General features: G+C 45.4%; 1 protein-coding gene and 1 long non-coding RNA gene across 2 annotated transcripts; one reads left to right on the top strand and one right to left on the bottom strand.

The window, feature by feature from the left end:
• Positions 1–1,783: 1,783 nt before the first annotated feature.
• LOC129588161 (uncharacterized) lies at positions 1,784–5,090 on the bottom strand. The gene is made up of 3 exons (XR_008690445.1): positions 4,891–5,090; positions 4,545–4,664; positions 1,784–2,137 (listed from the first exon to the last, which is right to left on the bottom strand). It is a non-coding gene; the product is annotated as an uncharacterized LOC129588161 (long non-coding RNA).
• LOC129588160 (spectrin beta chain, erythrocytic-like) lies at positions 4,860–14,115 on the top strand. Its single transcript, XM_055482283.1, has 16 exons — positions 4,860–5,340; positions 5,457–5,650; positions 6,857–6,918; positions 7,309–7,404; positions 7,497–7,580; positions 7,686–7,778; positions 7,885–8,084; positions 8,147–8,343; positions 8,454–8,674; positions 9,480–9,655; positions 9,777–9,918; positions 9,983–10,544; positions 10,706–10,763; positions 11,094–11,205; positions 11,326–11,465; positions 12,282–14,115. The coding sequence occupies exons 2-16, from the start codon at positions 5,485–5,487 to the stop codon at positions 13,432–13,434; spliced, it is 3,462 nt and encodes a 1,153-aa protein (XP_055338258.1). The 5' UTR covers positions 4,860–5,340; positions 5,457–5,484; the 3' UTR covers positions 13,435–14,115.
• The last annotated feature ends 4,631 nt before the right edge of the window (positions 14,116–18,746 follow it).

The following is an 18,746-nucleotide window of genomic DNA, read 5'->3' as shown; positions in this document are numbered from 1 at the left end:
GGAAAGGCGCTAAGCGAAGAATAGTGCCATTTAAAAATCATTAATGCATCGCTAAGATGGGTGCGGCCTCATTTTTGTAACTTTAAATTTAGCATCTTAATTAAGGTTTTTTTGCTAACGAGTTCCGCAGCGAATGTTATCGCGAAAAAGTCCACAATTGTGACCATCCCTTTGTTGCTGCACGCGCGGAAACAAAATTCCGATGCCCTCCGCTCCCGGTTGATCTCAACACTTTCGTACACTTTCGTAATCAGTGATGCCGACAGTGATGGTACCGAGGGTGTCACCGGCAGCGCCGAGTCATAAATAAATGGCTGCCCCTCTTTCCATACAAGCAACGCCAATGGTCGCCATTACTCTTACCTCTTACCGCTACTCTTACCTCTTACTGCTACTCTTACTCTTTCTTAACTTGGCCGAAAGGTCAACCAACAACAATGTCTTATAAGAATGACCAAGGAGACAGGAGTGGCGATAGTCAAAGGGAGTGAGAATGAGGAAGGTGGTGACTGTAGCCTAAGGTTGCACGTGTGTTTATTTTAATTTAAACAAGGGGGTGACAGTAGTCTCATCCGGGTTAAAATTTAGATACAACTTAATTGGAGTTGTTTCTGTTATCCTTAGGTTTCTAATAGGCTTAAGGATTTTGAAGTTTCTACAGTACTTACGTGTCAGAGCTCCGATTAGATTTAAGCCTTAGGTTAGTTAAGGTTTGCAGGTTTTAAAGGTTCATTTAATGTACTTGTAGTTTTCTACATCTTCTTATAATCTATACTGTAGGTTTCTAGTGTCCGACCATTTTGGCATAAACGACTTCTTTCTTTAGGCTTTTTGGTTACCGTTCTTGACACTATCAATGTGAGACCGAAAAGGAAATCACAAACTGTTTCTGTTAAATTTTTAAGCCCGAATCATTTATTTTCTGGGTGTGTACTATAGTGCTGTCTTGTATTTGTACTTGAACTACCATTTGCCTTACAAAACAGGTTTTAAAGGTCACGAAATACACGCCGTTCACACCAATTTTTGCGGGTTCTCTTTAAAAATTCCCATAAGCCAGTAAAGCCACAGGTTGGAGTATTTGGGAGCTCGCCGAAGCGAGACTTCTCATTCTTCAAATAACGAATGTGGGGCTATCTATCCTGGCGACTTTTCGAAGAGAACCCGTTTTGCTTTAATCAGGACAGCTAACCAGGGCGAATGAACGTACGGTACATGTGCATCCAGACGTATACTTACAATGAACTCGTACTTCTTACATCAGGTAAAACTTAAACATGAAAGATCAGCTTGAATATTATTACAGCAAGGTCTGCTCGCAGTGAATGCTTAAAACATTAATCGCAATTAACAACACTCCCAAAGGCGTGGGAGCGTCCGTACCATAGGCTGCATGTACAGAGACTGACAGTACCAAATGAAACTGACCGCCCTCATTGTCCAGTAACGCAATATTACAGAGGGGTTGACCTTTCATTGCAGTCCGACTAAATGGTGTCTTATAGTAATTTCTCATCATCGGGAGGTGACAACGTTTAGCTGTCGCAGAAAATATTAGTAAGAGAAAGTTTATTCGTATCTCACCTTTACAAATGTTGCCGCGTTCGGAAAGCTCTTAATTAGACACTTTCATTACTGAATTTTATAAGCAAGAGAAGATTTTCAGTACTTTACTACTGGTGAGGGTACAACGGAAGCGGTTTATAAGTAGGGTAACACTATACAGGCACCCTTTTCACCCTCACGGTTGCGAATGCAAAACAGGAGCAAAACTCTTGCGCTTTTATTAGTAATCAATGCACAGATCTGGTAAAAGAAAAATAAACAAGTTATATTATTCACAACAGCAAAACTTCATTTGAACTATCCGGCCGCCCCATCCATCGTGCCAAGGATAGATGCTGCATTTCCGCGCTGAATCTCCAACGATAGTCGTTGACGCAGAAATTCATGCGGTCGACGCTCTCCTGTGTGCTGCTGCAGTCTTTTGCCCAACTCCTTCACAATGGCGATAGCCGACGGCCCCATCCTCTCAAATTAATTAAAGGCTACGGGTAGATCGGATAAAAGATGTAAGTAACGCCGCAGATACGCATACAGCCGGGACCTTTTTCTTCTGCTTGGACAGTAGCGGCTCCTGTCGTTACCATGCAGTAGAAATTAAGGGGTACTTGTAGCCATTTCCTTATAAGTACTAAGTAATTAAAACCTGACAACTGTTGTCTGCTATAGTTCAGTTAGCTATCTACTGGTAGGTGCTTCATTCCAGCACTTGTTGTTCGAGTACGCATTGCTTACACAATCAATATTCAGTACTAGTAGAACTAGGTTTAGGAATTTTCGTAACCAACATTAATGGATAGCCAAATTTTGTGATAGCAGTTCCTTTGGCTTGGTGTTTTGAAAACACTTCGGTTTATCAATTTTTTAACAATAAGCCACAACAGCACCGCCGAAGCAGTACTTTAGCTTTTTGCCAAATCGTTATATCACACAGTGACATCGAAATTTAAAGAAATTTCGCTAGTTGTGTTGTTGGGTCAAATGCAATACAGTTTCGTAATATATTTATGTACAAACAGAATTCTCGTATAAAACCCGCGCGACAGGGATATAGGGACTGGACGCAGTCACACAGTAGGTACAGTATGCAGATGTATGTTTGAAAAGTCATCCACACCAAATTGAAACTGTGGCAAACAGCCATTATTATTGCTATATCCCGTAATGGCTTTCAAAACAGTTTCCGGATGTTCTGAATATACCTTATTGCTAGTGCCAGGTTTGGCATTGTAAGACTCGTGAATCAAGAACGTTATTTGCAAAGTAATTTCGCTCTTTGTAAAGTACTGTTTGTTTCGCGAGAGAATGCAAAAATGTTGCAGACGAATGCATCACAGAAATCAGAAACTACTGAACCTCTTGACAAGAAATAAGTTTATCGGGTGTTGCCGTCCTCACTGCAGCAATGGTATGTAATCTAAATACAGTACGTATTTAACGATAAATTACATACCATTGCTGCAGTGAGGACGGGCCGAAAGTATACACCCGCGCTAGGGGGACGTCTACCGGTATAACTGGAGCAGCTTCTACGCGCCAAAAATGAGTATCTACACGGATAGCGTAAAATAAGCATGCGAAAAACGCGCTTAGATAAGATTTATTTCTGAGTCGCATATTATTAAGCCTATAATAAGCCTTTCCATGCGCTTATAAACTGCATATAAGTGCATTGCAACCTTAAAACGCGCCTTACACGTCTTAGACTTTTGCATAGGGACAGTAGAAGTATGTATACAGTCGTTTGATCATGATATGTAGTTTTTGCCATCGTGAGCATTGTGATCGAGCGTTTTCTGGTGCTGTTAATAAATTTAATTATTTCGATTGGTTGGAAACATTGCTTAAGTTTTTCTGAACGTTTTTTTGTATAGGTAGCGACAGCAATCCCGCAAGGGAAGTGCACACAATGTGAAAACTGCTTACGCGGCGCTGAATAGGTGATGTTACACTTTCAATGCATAAACCTTTAAGATTATGGCACGGCTGTAAAAATACTGAAGTAGTGGAAACCGAAAAGGAAATCCAGAATTCTGTATATTCCTTCAATTTGAACAATTATTTTGCTGCAAACCCATATTTTTATGCTTTCCCTTAGAAATAGTGATCTGCAATCCCTGCATAGCAGAATGTACAATTTTTGAAAATTGTTATCAATTTTACTTGTTTTTTATTGCATAGATAGTGAGCTTATTCTATGGGTTTTCTATTGTGTCTGCTACTTTTTGCAGTTGTAAACACAAGCCTTTGTATACCAACAGTAGGTATGTTGGTGCAGTTGTATTTTGTACAGTTGAAAGTCACTAACTACCTACATACATACATCACGTCGTCACGGTATTATAATTATCGCATAGTGCCGTGAATCACGTATCCGCTACGTGGACGATTGTGATTTTCATAAACATGCTTTTAATTGTAAGTGATAGCAAAATTTACAGTAAAAATTTATTTAACATTCTAAATTGCCCAGTCCAACCACGATACCTTATACTTCGCTCATGCATGCAGCAAATACGCAAATACGCGCGAAGATAACGATAAAAGATATAGCACTGTTGCAGTTGTACGGTAATTCTGAAAACTATGCAATTTGGTAGGATGAAGTGGTGAGCTTCGTAAATAAATATGTACCTACACATTGAAGCCGGCAAATTTATATCTGTACACAGAAGAAGGGTGGGCGTCTCTAGCCAATAAACTTAAATGTAGTAAGTAATACTGTAATCAATTAATATTATACCGTGTGCGTATTATTTCGCGTGTTTCATAGGTTGTTTGAAAGAAGGACTGGTACATATGTACGTACAGATAGTTCTCGATTCTCGTCTCATGCTGTTAAATTAAAATCATCAACAGTCGGCAATGTTGGCATTTTCTATTAATAATACTCGAGCACGAATACGTACCAGTAGCGCGATTACGAAATGTAAAATGCATGTGATCTTTTCTCCTTTCAGTGTTTATTTCTAGCAACAAACCCGTTGTTCAGTGCCAACACGTAACCGATCCTGCATCTTTCTCTATCACACCCATGCTCAGCAAATTGAAAATCCATAGCCGCTCCTGTGCAAAGGAAGTTCCCAGCCGACACATGTGTACTACGGCAATTTAAATTTCAACCTAACACACTCAAAGCTAACGGTGGTGCATAGCGGCATGTATAAATAGGACCTTGACATTTCCTTTTCACAAGAATATTTATATTCAATACTCTGCAATCAACCACCAGCAACCGAAGTACGTAGCAAAGCGAAGCACCACAGTATAGATCGAAGTCGAACCAAAGTTGTAAATGGGAACAATTTGTACGTTCTGCCGCCTTACCTTTAGGATGAATTTTGAATGACAAAAACGTATTGTTATTTTTTCCCAAATTGAATCGAAGCATGAATTATACACAACGGAATGTAGCCGTAAGCCGTAAACATTTACTGTGTATATATGGACGGCTCAGCAAGTTTGGAACTCGATCGTCACGTACCGTCTAAGCACATGCATGAGCGAGTACGCACTCGCAACACTGAGTCGAGCTAAAAAACCGGCTTTTCGCCAACAGAATGCCAGCAGCAACATAATCGTAAAATTACCAGCAGTGTTCGGTGTTTGGACAAAAATTCATTAACTACACAATTATTGATGTTTGTTAAATGTGGAACCTTCGGGGATTTCGTTATTGTTATATTACTGTTGGAGGATACATGTACATGCAGTCGGGTGTTTCAACTGTTTGATCATTCTACCTGATGCACGTTTACAAGGACCCATATGTCTGCGGTAATAGTATCGTAGTCTATATTGACAAACTCTAAAATTTGGTCAACAAATCGTAAGAGAAAAGCGGTCCCGTTCTGCGCAAAGAACGACCATCTATAACGAGTGTGAATGTTTAGAATCCGCCCGTAGTCTGCGGATTTAATCATGGATCCGGATGAAGATCTCGAATATTCCTTGGCTTCCGGTCGGGCTTCGTCTTCTCTTTCGAAATCATACTCAGGTGCTTCCGTGGGGGAGCACTCCACAGATTGGGGGGATGAGCCCATTTATCGAGAGGAGGATTTTAAAAGCAATATAAGATCTTTGCAAAGTAAGTCTACTGCCCTATTCGCAAAAAATGCTGAATTTTTCGTATATGACTTATCAGCGCTACGAGTGCACTAAAAAGTAGTCTTTTTTATCCTGCATTACTCATGTGCATTGCAGAATAGCAAACTTTTGACTTTTCTTTCGCGTGCTGTATTTTCCTTATATCACTCGTATGTTAAGTTGTTAAGTCACTAGCCTATTAACATTTTGGTTAGTACAGGATAACCGATACGTACTTATAATTTCGTACAAGTTAATATCAAAATTGACAGTACTTACGATCAGTTATATATACGTTTATTCCGTTTGTTAATTTAATCAGACAGTTTTTGTTTGATTAGACTTACATATCGTAAGAGTGCATGATTAAGTTAGTGAAACTTGATGGTTTTCTGATCAGCAGTAAGCCTCGGCTTAAGCAGTTCTGAAACTGAGCAGGTGCATGTAAAATTCCAGAAACTATGCTTACTATAATATATGCTCACTTATAATAACTTTGGGCTTCACTTCGCCTTAACCGTGAATTGCTGATAACTTGTCAGTAGAAAGCAAAAAAGAACATATGGTCAACGTTTATTTTGGATTTCTTTGTCGCCTGGCACCGCATATATGTAGTTGCTGCTCAAAGCAAAAGCGCTTGTTTATTTAACAGCTACAAAATAAATAGCGGCATTGTTCCGCAAATGAACACGTTGAATAAGTTGTGAGAGATGTAGACAATGGACTCGTGACGATTGATTAAGCACTAAAATCAGTAAAATTGTGCAGTTATTATCTTAATTGTCGACACTGATAATAACCGGTTACGGTGCAATAACTGGGACGGTAATTTTTTGCTGACTTAAGTTTAATACCGTACACTTAACAAGCTCGTAATCGTCGTACGGCTACCGAAGAAAACTTGAACGGGGCTGTAAGGAAAGACTTGCGCACATAAATGTTTATGCTCATAGCTTTTCGATCGCTACTGTTAATTTCGCGGATCATTTTTGGGCAGAGCACCAACCGGTAGATGCAGGTGTTTGTACACAAGCACGCGCTGTCTGGTGACTGCATGGATTTACGCGTCTGCAAGAATGCAACACTGTTCAGTGATATACTTGGCAGTTGTGCCACCGGTCATCGCAGTTTGCATCGCAATGGATTATAGGTGTTCGGGTAGCCTTTAACGCGTGCTGCTGAAACATGAGATTCTGGATACTTGCAGATGAGCAGGAACGCGTCCAGAAGCGTACCTTTACAAACTGGATCAACTCCCACTTGGCACATGTAAGTTCGGAACACTGACACGATATTACTACATGTCTTTGAAGAATGCATTTATGAACACGCAGTAAACGAAGTATATTTTTCAGTAAACGAAATATATTTTGTCGGTAATTAACCGGTTAGTTAACGCAGACTTATACTTGTGCTTTTAGCACCAGAGTTAAATGTTGCGTACATTTACATTTCCATATGTACATTCGTAATCGGCACTCTTACACAGTGCATAGATATTATAATATCATTTATTAATTAATAACAATCTGTTCGTCGTCATTTGAATCCGGATTGTACTATCGAAAATAGTCGTAAAAACAAAATTTGTCCAAGCAGGAGGTCAATCGAGAATTCGGGTTGAAATTTTATTGGAATTATTATTCATTTAAACTGCAGCATCCAAGTCGGCGAGTTGTCCACGATTTGTATTCGGACATCCGAGATGGCAAGTCACTGCTAGCGCTGCTGGAAGTACTTTCTGGAGACCACTTGGTAAGGTTTTCCTCATGTGATACCGTCTTACGACGTTAAGACCTAACTGGCTATTATTACTCGCTTTTGATGAATTTTGCTTTCAATTATAGCCGTGCGAACCGGCTAGACGATACAGTCGCGCGCACTATCTCGTGAATGTTGAGAAAGCGCTGTCATACTTGCGATACAGACAAGTAAGTAAATTTGTTTAGATGTGGTATTTCACCGCCTAAGCACATCACTCTTGTTCAGTCAAAATTGCCAGTCTCGTATTGACATATTTGCTTTTTAACCGGCAGGTACGGCTTGTCAACATCCACGAGAGCGATGTCGTAGACGGCAACCATGTTGTGATATTGGGTCTCATCTGGTCGATTATCTTGCACTTCCAGGTATACGTAACACGCCGGCACCGGGTTTTCGCGGAACATTATTGATATTTGTTATTGCTGAACACTGCGTTTAGCGAGTTGTGATTGGTTTTTCCATTGTTTGCAGATCAATTTCGATATACCTGTCATACATGAGTCGCTTGTCAGTGCCGAAGCGACACCGACATCGAGCGGACGGCGATCAGCTGTTTCGACCGAGTCTGCCGGAACACCGCGTAGTCCGCGCTCACGTGCCGCTCAAAAGGGATTCTTTCATTTGGGTGCCGCTACAACAATACTGCGGTGGTGTAAAAAAGAAATCGAAGAGTATGCAGAAGAAAGAAAATTGTTCCGTAAAGAAACCATGATATTTAAATTTTACTATGTAGGCGCTATGGAATTCCTGTGACAAACCTTACGACAAGCTGGCAAAACGGAATGGCCTTTCTTGCATTGGTAAAACTGCTTGATTCTAATTTAATAAACTTATGCGAGTTTAGAGATGCACCGTCCGCTATTCGTCTCGAAACTGCTTTCCGAATGGCCGAGGACCATCTTGGAATACCGCGTCTACTTGACGTTTCCGGTACTGTAATTGCCTAATTGGCTACTGCTTGTTCGTACCCGTACCCTAGTGCACCGCGAAACAACACAGAATAAAATGCATTTAACAAAACGGTTGGTTGCTGTCGGCAGACCTTGAAGTCGAACGGCCCGACGAAAGAAGTGTGATGATTTATGTTTCGGAATTTATCAGAAGATATCCCCAGGCCAAAGAGAAACGGCGGCAAGAAGAGCAAGCCAGCGAAGCCAACGAACAAGCTGAATTCGAGCGCCTAAAAGAATGGTGTTTGGATACAATCGTTTCACTGCGTTGTTCAGAAATTCCGATTTATCCGACGCCCAGTTATTATGAGGTACGTCTACGGTCTACCAACGTGCTAACAAAATGGCACTGTTACAATTCACAATTATTCGCAGTCCGTGACTCGGGCTGTGTTTGATTGATCATGTGTGGCAAAGCGTTCACACTCCTCGGACATTGGAATCGGACATGTAACTCATGAGCCATGATTCACTTAATTGGTCAATGCACGCCCACTTTATGCAAATTGTTTCAAAAATGCGTTGTTGCTCAGTATTTTGTGACATATAAAAACTTACAAAAAGGGAAATAAATCAGAATATCGGTTCAACATTTTCAACCTCCATTTTTTAGTAAGTAGTAACTGGCTGAACGTAGATTATAGAATAATAACACGTACTTATGAGTCACACCTAATTATGAGCTCGATGCAAGCAAGCACCGGACAACGTAAGAAATTTTGACAGATGCCAAGTGGTCCCAATTTCCTGTCGTTAACTTCCTGAACATCAGTTCTTTATTAAGCGTTTTTTAGTTGACTTCTGAAAATTGAGAAGTTTGAAGGTTTTTAAGCAATGCAGAATAGTGAAACAAAATAGCAGCAAATGGAGACAATAGTCCAGTGAGTCATTTTGCACCGTTAACTACGTAGCGGTAGTTTGATGTTTGTTGTCATCCATGCGTAGGGAAATGCAGAAGTACACGTTTTAATTTTCCGTTTCTCTGGACGACGTGAAAACAACACAAAGACAGCATAGATTTTATACTTATTTGTCATTAACGCTAAGCTTTGTGAACAGCGCAAATAGACAAGTCACACGTGTATCGCTGCAACTTACGACTTTATATTTTGTCAGGAATACCAGACATACCAACGCGAGCTGCGAAACCGCGCTATTTCGTACATGCGTCTCAAAGAATTGTTTACGGAAGGTCGCTGTGTGATGTTGACTGAAGAAAACTTCCAGGAAATGGATGCGGTATGGGTTAAACTGATTGCGGAAAAGCATCAGTGGCACCGAACACTGTTCGAGTAAGTCGGCGCACCGTACTGTACGGAGTATACTTACCTTACTTGCTTGCACTTACGCAAGGTATATCGTATCGACAAGCTGTTTCTGCTGAGGTATTCATAATTTGCTTTCGTATTGAAGTAAACTTGATGGGAGGGAGCGGGAAATTTGCGTTCAGTTTGACAAGATTGAGAATTCTATTTATGACGCTGTGCTGCAACCGTCCATGCGGATACCATCCTTTCGAAGGACTGATCTCGAATTCAAACTTGCCAAATACGAGGTAAGCATCGTTTTATGTGGTATTGTACAACCGAATTGATCGACCTATTAATCAATCTGTTTAGGAGCTCAAAACGGAATTACGATTAGTGAGCGATTTATTATATGACATGGATCTTAATGAAGAGTTGTCGGAGGAATTCAAAGCGCACAATTTAATTGACGCGGTATCATCCACATGGAAATACCTGCATCAACGTTGGCTGGAAGAAAAATGCAAGCTTTTAGTATTTCGTAAGATGGAAATGGTCAAAGAATGGGAGACGAGGATAGCGCGGTGGAAGACGCAATCCATGCAACACACAACGCAGCAGCAGAGCAAATGGCGCGAACGCTTGGAACAGGAATACCGGGTGCACGTGGTGCATCAGGGCGTGCATGGGAAATACACGGATTTATCGAGAGCGTTGAATGATTATTTATCGCAGTTTGTTGATGGCAACGACGTGCAATGGTGGCACACGGAATTATTGCAGAAAGCATCTTTTGTTGATCAGAGATGGGAGAAGATTTGCGAAGCCTTGGAATGGTTCAAGAAAGTGGTTCTGATGCAGGAGAAGCAACATACTGTTGACGTAGCATACGGTCAACCGGATGCACATAGTGCACAGGCTCGGATCGCGGAAGGTACGGACAGATCTTACTTTGTATTGTTACTATGTTAAACCAAAATCCTGATACAGGTTTAGTATTCAAGTAAATATATCGGCGAACAGTTTATTTCATTTGCAACTTCAAAATCAGCATTTGCGTACTGAATTTATATATAAACGCTTCTACATTTACAGGGTCCAGCGTTCATCGAAGACCGCTTAGTGCCAATTCATGGCGCGAATATGCCGTTAAGTACGTACGATGCTGAAATCATGTAAATTTTCACTATTCCTGCAAATCCCACCTTATTATGCGCACATATGCGCAATGGCACCCTTGATATTGTAAAATGCATTATGCTTAAACAGCCTACTATAGTTAACACGAGTTATTACCGTTTAAGGAACAGAAATTGCTTGAGTACCACCGTACCAGTACCCGTTGTAATTATCTGTGTTTCTATAAATAATACAGTAGCGGTTTTTTGGAAACTAGTATTTCTTACACTTTTGCGTATTTATTAAAAGCAGGAGTCGTCATCCACCTGCTTAACTCAAATTTTTAAGTAATGGTTTTTGCCAGGGTGGCGTCCTTTCAGTCTTCGCTAAACGAACTGGAAAAGCAAGTGCTTTCCGAAGATCAATTTGCATCCAAAAGCTTCCAGGACAAACACACTATGCTTCTCCTAATCCAGGTAGTTATTTAGCGCTCTACTGTCATCGCAACCATCATGATACGCATTGTCATGTTCAGAATTTAATAAATTAAAGGCCGGCACACACCATTAGTTTTCAGAGGTTGTTATGTTTTGCAGAAGTTACGGGAACAGATGAACCAAAATCAAAGGGAGATTGATGACGTCCTGACTGCAATGTCGAGGGATTCTGGGAGCATCCTTGCCGAGACAAAACCAGAAGAAGAGAGAAAATTAGCTACGTTAATTCAACGCTACGAGTAAGTGGAACTAACATAACATTTTTTTCTTTTTCGTATGCAACGCAGATTTTCGATCGTGCAACGCAGACTTTCTCTAACTAATTTACACTGGTGCTGCAGTAGTACAGTAAGTAATTAAGGGACTAGCATTCATAGATCGCAGCTGCTTCTGTGTATCGAAATAACAAGCTGTAAATTTACGTATCAGTACAGAATACTGTATTATATGATCCGTATCAGTACAAATGTTTGTGTGTAAAACAACAACTACAAAATAATGGGTGTCAGTAATTTTATAATTCTACAGGTTATAGCATCGTAAAAGTTTATAATATTAAGTAATAATTTTTATTGTCTCGAAAAAAATATTCTGTAAAGTTTAAAGTAGTACAATACGTATTTCGTACCTTACGTACGAGAAAGTACAAGAAGTAGAGTAGTCGTACCTATGCTCGTACTGCATTTTATGGCGCAATTCAAGTATTACCCAACGCAATTTTTCATGATTTTTGACCGTCCCCCACCCCTTGCAACACCAGTATAACAAAGTTTTTAACCCCAGCTGAATACGTAATGTGAATCCCGACCATTCCTCTATAAAAATTCAATTATAATATATTAATGTGTTCAATTTTTTATGGAGTGTTGGCCCGCACTTAACAAAACTTTTTTGACCCCGTAGGCCGTACCCCATTTAACAAGGCGTAACGGAAAGCCAAAAATTTAATCACCCCCTACCCCTCTTGCGTTACGTAATACTTGAATGCCCAATAAGGAAGAAAGTACGTACTAGTATAATTACAGTTGAAAACCTAACGCGAGTTTGTATTTCAGTAAACTTTTGCATTCAATGCGCAACCTGAGCGCCAGTTTCGAAACGCCAAGAAGTTCACCGGACAAAATGGAAAAGCAGCCAGAAACTGTACCTGTATTGACCAGCATAGGAGCAAAAAGCTCTGTTAGATCAATCACCAGCTTGTTCGAGACCAAATCGGTCACCACTGCGTCCTCGAATTCCCGATTTTATGCGGAAGAAAATCCGTGGAGAAGGGCTCGCAGAATTGATGCAGCCAACTACGAAGCATTTCGAACCGTGGAAATATCCTCAATGCCCGAAACAAGATCGCGCGCTAGAGAAAAAGTAGAAATCACAGAACCTCAATTCTCAACAGTAATCTCTATTCCAGTAATTCGGGAAGACGAACATGGACAAGGAAGTTCGAGAGCAGCCAGAAGCACATCCCAACAAGCACCAATAAGGACAGAAGAGACGATAAACTCGGACGTCAAAAGTCAAGTATCCGCTATCCTTGATATCTTGCGGCACCGATCATCCCCAAGAGATATCCATTTCGATACAGCGGAAACCAAAATGTTTAATTCGAACACGGAAATATCGCAATTAACACACGGACAGTCATCTGAAAAAGTAAAACCTTACCGATCAGAAAAAACCGAAATCAGCGAATCACTGACCGTTAAAAGAGAAACTAGATACCAAAAGCTCAGCTCTGCAACGAAAGAAACAAGGGCTCGCGAACCGTACCATTCAATCGGAAGCGGCGAAGAATCACAGAACACCGTGACCCAGAATTTTCACCATACCATATCTATCGATCAGCGTGTAAGGAAAGCGAAATTGGAGCGTTTTCACGTTGAAAGCTCCCGGAACAGAAAACTGCAGGCACTGAGAATACCATCTGAACCGCCGCCAGAAGCTTCAAAAGGCGTTACAAAGGACGACTTCTACGAGCTTCAAAAAGCATACCCCAGAATTACTTCAACTTATACAATCGCTGAGCAGCCCGCGGGAACAACAAAATCGCCCCAACAGTTGCACCAAAAGACAAGCGAAATCTATACAAAAGAGAAACCCGGGGAAAAAAGTGCCGCATCTGAAATTTTCCGTTTAACGACATCAAAAGCAGAAGCAATACTGCTGAGCATCATAAGTTTAATATTGAAACACCGAAACAACGGCGAATAACAACCACGCTAATCTTAGCTGAAGACATTAAAACCAAGGCAGCAAAAGTGCTGTAGAAGTACATAGACAGACTACGGCCGAAGCCGTCGACGTTCAATCAGTTGACCAGCAGAAATTCACTCCTGTCCTCATTCCAGCAGAAGTCACACCAACACAGCCGGGCATCAGTGCCGTCCGTGAAGAACTGGAACTGATCGGCAGTGAACGGTTTGCACCGGAACTGGTGGCGCCGATCAGCGTGCACGATGTCACAACGACACCAGCTGAACCGACAGTTACACCGCGTCCCGTCGACGAGCGCATTGAACACCGTGTTACTCCGAAAGACGAGACGGTCGAAGAGGAGAAAGTCGTGCCAGTCGTGCCTGTGACACCGACGACGGTTGTCGTGGAAGAAGAGCACCTACGACAGGCTGTGCGCGATACCTTCGACATTGAGTCGGTTGACCAGCAGAAATTCACTCCTGTCCTCATCCCAGCAGAAGTCACACCAACACAGCCGGGCATCAGTGCCGTCCGTGAAGAACTGGAACTGATCGGCAGTGAACGGTTTGCACCGGAACTGGTGGCGCCGATCAGCGTGCACGATGTCACAACGACACCAGCTGAACCGACAGTTACACCGCGTCCCGTCGACGAGCGCATTGAACACCGTGTTACTCCGAAAGACGAGACGGTCGAAGAGTCGTGCCAGTCGTGCCTGTGACACCGACGACGGTTGTCGTGGAAGAAGAGCACCTACGACAGGCTGTGCGCGATACCTTCGACATTGAGTCGGTTGACCAGCAGAAATTCACTCCTGTCCTCATCCCAGCAGAAGTCACACCAACACAGCCGGGCATCAGTGCCGTCCGTGAAGAACTGGAACTGATCGGCAGTGAACGGTTTGCACCGGAACTGGTGGCGCCGATCAGCGTGCACGATGTCACAACGACACCAGCTGAACCGACAGTTACACCGCGTCCCGTCGACGAGCGCATTGAACACCGTGTTACTCCGAAAGACGAGACGGTCGAAGAGGAGAAGATCGTGCCGGTCGTGCCTGTAACACCGACGACGGTTGTCGTGGAAGAAGAGCACCTACGACAGGCTGTGCGCGATACCTTCGACATTGAGTCGGTTGATCAGCAGAAATTGACTCCTGTCCTCATCCCCGCAGATGTCACACCCACACAGCCGGGCATCAGTGCCGTCCGTGAAGAACTGGAACTGATCGGTAGTGAAAGGTTTGCACCGGAACTGGTGGCGCCGATCAGCGTGCACGATGTCACAACGACACCAGCTGAACCGACAGTTACACCGCGTCCCGTCGACGAGCGCATTGAACACCGTGTGAATCCGAAAGACGAGACGGTCGAAGACGAGAAAGTCGTGCCAGTCGTGCCTGTGACACCGACGACGGTTGTCGTGGAAGAAGAGCACCTACGACAGGCTGTGCGCGATACCTTCGACATTGAGTCGGTTGACCAGCAGAAATTCACTCCTGTCCTCATCCCGCAGATGTCACACCCACACAGCCGGGCATCAGTGCCGTCCGTGAAGAACTGGAACTGATCGGTAGTGAAAGGTTTGCACCGGAACTGGTGGCGCCGATCAGCGTGCACGATGTCACAACGACACCAGCTGAACCGACAGTTACACCGCCGCGTCCCGTCGACGAGCGCATTGAGCACCGTGTAACTCCGAAAGACGAGACGGTCGAAGAGGAGAAGATCGTGCCGGTCGTGCCTGTAACACCGACGACGGTTGTCGTGGAAGAAGAGCACCTACGACAGGCTGTGCGCGATACCTTCGACATTGAGTCGGTTGATCAGCAGAAATTCACTCCTGTCCTCATCCCGCAGATGTCACACCCACACAGCCGGGCATCAGTGCCGTCCGTGAAGAACTGGAACTGATCGGTAGTGAAAGGTTTGCACCGGAACTGGTGGCGCCGATCAGCGTGCACGATGTCACAACGACACCAGCTGAACCGACAGTTACACCGCCGCGTCCCGTCGACGAGCGCATTGAGCACCGTGTAACTCCGAAAGACGAGACGGTCGAAGAGGAGAAGATCGTGCCGGTCGTGCCTGTAACACCGACGACGGTTGTCGTGGAAGAAGAGCACCTACGACAGGCTGTGCGCGATACCTTCGACATTGAGTCGGTTGATCAGCAGAAATTCACTCCTGTCCTCATCCCCGCAGATGTCACACCCACACAGCCGGGCATCAGTGCCGTCCGTGAAGAACTGGAACTGATCGGTAGTGAAAGGTTTGCACCGGAACTGGTGGCGCCGATCAGCGTGCACGATGTCACAACGACACCAGCTGAACCGACAGTTACACCGCCGCGTCCCGTCGACGAGCGCATTGAGCACCGTGTAACTCCGAAAGACGAGACGGTCGAAGAGGAGAAGATCGTGCCGGTCGTGCCTGTAACACCGACGACGGTTGTCGTGGAAGAAGAGCACCTACGACAGGCTGTGCGCGATACCTTCGACATTGAGTCGGTTGATCAGCAGAAATTCACTCCTGTCCTCATCCCCGCAGATGTCACACCCACACAGCCGGGCATCAGTGCCGTCCGTGAAGAACTGGAACTGATCGGTAGTGAAAGGTTTGCACCGGAACTGGTGGCGCCGATCAGCGTGCACGATGTCACAACGACACCAGCTGAACCGACAGTTACACCGCCGCGTCCCGTCGACGAGCGCATTGAGCACCGTGTAACTCCGAAAGACGAGACGGTCGAAGAGGAGAAGATCGTGCCGGTCGTGCCTGTAACACCGACGACGGTTGTCGTGGAAGAAGAGCACCTACGACAGGCTGTGCGCGATACCTTCGACATTGAGTCGGTTGATCAGCAGAAATTCACTCCTGTCCTCATCCCGCAGATGTCACACCCACACAGCCGGGCATCAGTGCCGTCCGTGAAGAACTGGAACTGATCGGTAGTGAAAGGTTTGCACCGGAACTGGTGGCGCCGATCAGCGTGCACGATGTCACAACGACACCAGCTGAACCGACAGTTACACCGCCGCGTCCCGTCGACGAGCGCATTGAGCACCGTGTAACTCCGAAAGACGAGACGGTCGAAGAGGAGAAGATCGTGCCGGTCGTGCCTGTAACACCGACGACGGTTGTCGTGGAAGAAGAGCACCTACGACAGGCTGTGCGCGATACCTTCGACATTGAGTCGGTTGATCAGCAGAAATTCACTCCTGTCCTCATCCCCGCAGATGTCACACCCACACAGCCGGGCATCAGTGCCGTCCGTGAAGAACTGGAACTGATCGGTAGTGAAAGGTTTGCACCGGAACTGGTGGCGCCGATCAGCGTGCACGATGTCACAACGACACCAGCTGAACCGACAGTTACACCGCCGCGTCCCGTCGACGAGCGCATTGAGCACCGTGTAACTCCGAAAGACGAGACGGTCGAAGAGGAGAAGATCGTGCCGGTCGTGCCTGTAACACCGACGACGGTTGTCGTGGAAGAAGAGCACCTACGACAGGCTGTGCGCGATACCTTCGACATTGAGTCGGTTGATCAGCAGAAATTCACTCCTGTCCTCATCCCCGCAGATGTCACACCCACACAGCCGGGCATCAGTGCCGTCCGTGAAGAACTGGAACTGATCGGTAGTGAAAGGTTTGCACCGGAACTGGTGGCGCCGATCAGCGTGCACGATGTCACAACGACACCAGCTGAACCGACAGTTACACCGCCGCGTCCCGTCGACGAGCGCATTGAGCACCGTGTAACTCCGAAAGACGAGACGGTCGAAGAGGAGAAGATCGTGCCGGTCGTGCCTGTAACACCGACGACGGTTGTCGTGGAAGAAGAGCACCTACGACAGGCTGTGCGCGATACCTTCGACATTGAGTCGGTTGATCAGCAGAAATTCACTCCTGTCCTCATCCCCGCAGATGTCACACCCACACAGCCGGGCATCAGTGCCGTCCGTGAAGAACTGGAACTGATCGGTAGTGAAAGGTTTGCACCGGAACTGGTGGCGCCGATCAGCGTGCACGATGTCACAACGACACCAGCTGAACCGACAGTTACACCGCCGCGTCCCGTCGACGAGCGCATTGAGCACCGTGTAACTCCGAAAGACGAGACGGTCGAAGAGGAGAAGATCGTGCCGGTCGTGCCTGTAACACCGACGACGGTTGTCGTGGAAGAAGAGCACCTACGACAGGCTGTGCGCGATACCTTCGACATTGAGTCGGTTGATCAGCAGAAATTCACTCCTGTCCTCATCCCCGCAGATGTCACACCCACACAGCCGGGCATCAGTGCCGTCCGTGAAGAACTGGAACTGATCGGTAGTGAAAGGTTTGCACCGGAACTGGTGGCGCCGATCAGCGTGCACGATGTCACAACGACACCAGCTGAACCGACAGTTACACCGCCGCGTCCCGTCGACGAGCGCATTGAGCACCGTGTAACTCCGAAAGACGAGACGGTCGAAGAGGAGAAGATCGTGCCGGTCGTGCCTGTAACACCGACGACGGTTGTCGTGGAAGAAGAGCACCTACGACAGGCTGTGCGCGATACCTTCGACATTGAGTCGGTTGATCAGCAGAAATTCACTCCTGTCCTCATCCCCGCAGATGTCACACCCACACAGCCGGGCATCAGTGCCGTCCGTGAAGAACTGGAACTGATCGGTAGTGAAAGGTTTGCACCGGAACTGGTGGCGCCGATCAGCGTGCACGATGTCACAACGACACCAGCTGAACCGACAGTTACACCGCCGCGTCCCGTCGACGAGCGCATTGAGCACCGTGTAACTCCGAAAGACGAGACGGTCGAAGAGGAGAAGATCGTGCCGGTCGTGCCTGTAACACCGACGACGGTTGTCGTGGAAGAAGAGCACCTACGACAGGCTGTGCGCGATACCTTCGACATTGAGTCGGTTGATCAGCAGAAATTCACTCCTGTCCTCATCCCCGCAGATGTCACACCCACACAGCCGGGCATCAGTGCCGTCCGTGAAGAACTGGAACTGATCGGTAGTGAAAGGTTTGCACCGGAACTGGTGGCGCCGATCAGCGTGCACGATGTCACAACGACACCAGCTGAACCGACAGTTACACCGCCGCGTCCCGTCGACGAGCGCATTGAGCACCGTGTAACTCCGAAAGACGAGACGGTCGAAGAGGAGAAGATCGTGCCGGTCGTGCCTGTAACACCGACGACGGTTGTCGTGGAAGAAGAGCACCTACGACAGGCTGTGCGCGATACCTTCGACATTGAGTCGGTTGATCAGCAGAAATTCACTCCTGTCCTCATCCCCGCAGATGTCACACCCACACAGCC

This window comes from Paramacrobiotus metropolitanus, unplaced genomic scaffold (genome assembly GCF_019649055.1).
Source record: "Paramacrobiotus metropolitanus isolate TYO unplaced genomic scaffold, Prichtersi_v1.0 Parri_scaffold0000028, whole genome shotgun sequence".
NCBI lineage: Eukaryota > Metazoa > Tardigrada > Eutardigrada > Parachela > Macrobiotidae > Paramacrobiotus > Paramacrobiotus metropolitanus.
This window is presented reverse-complemented; position numbering and strand designations above follow the sequence as displayed.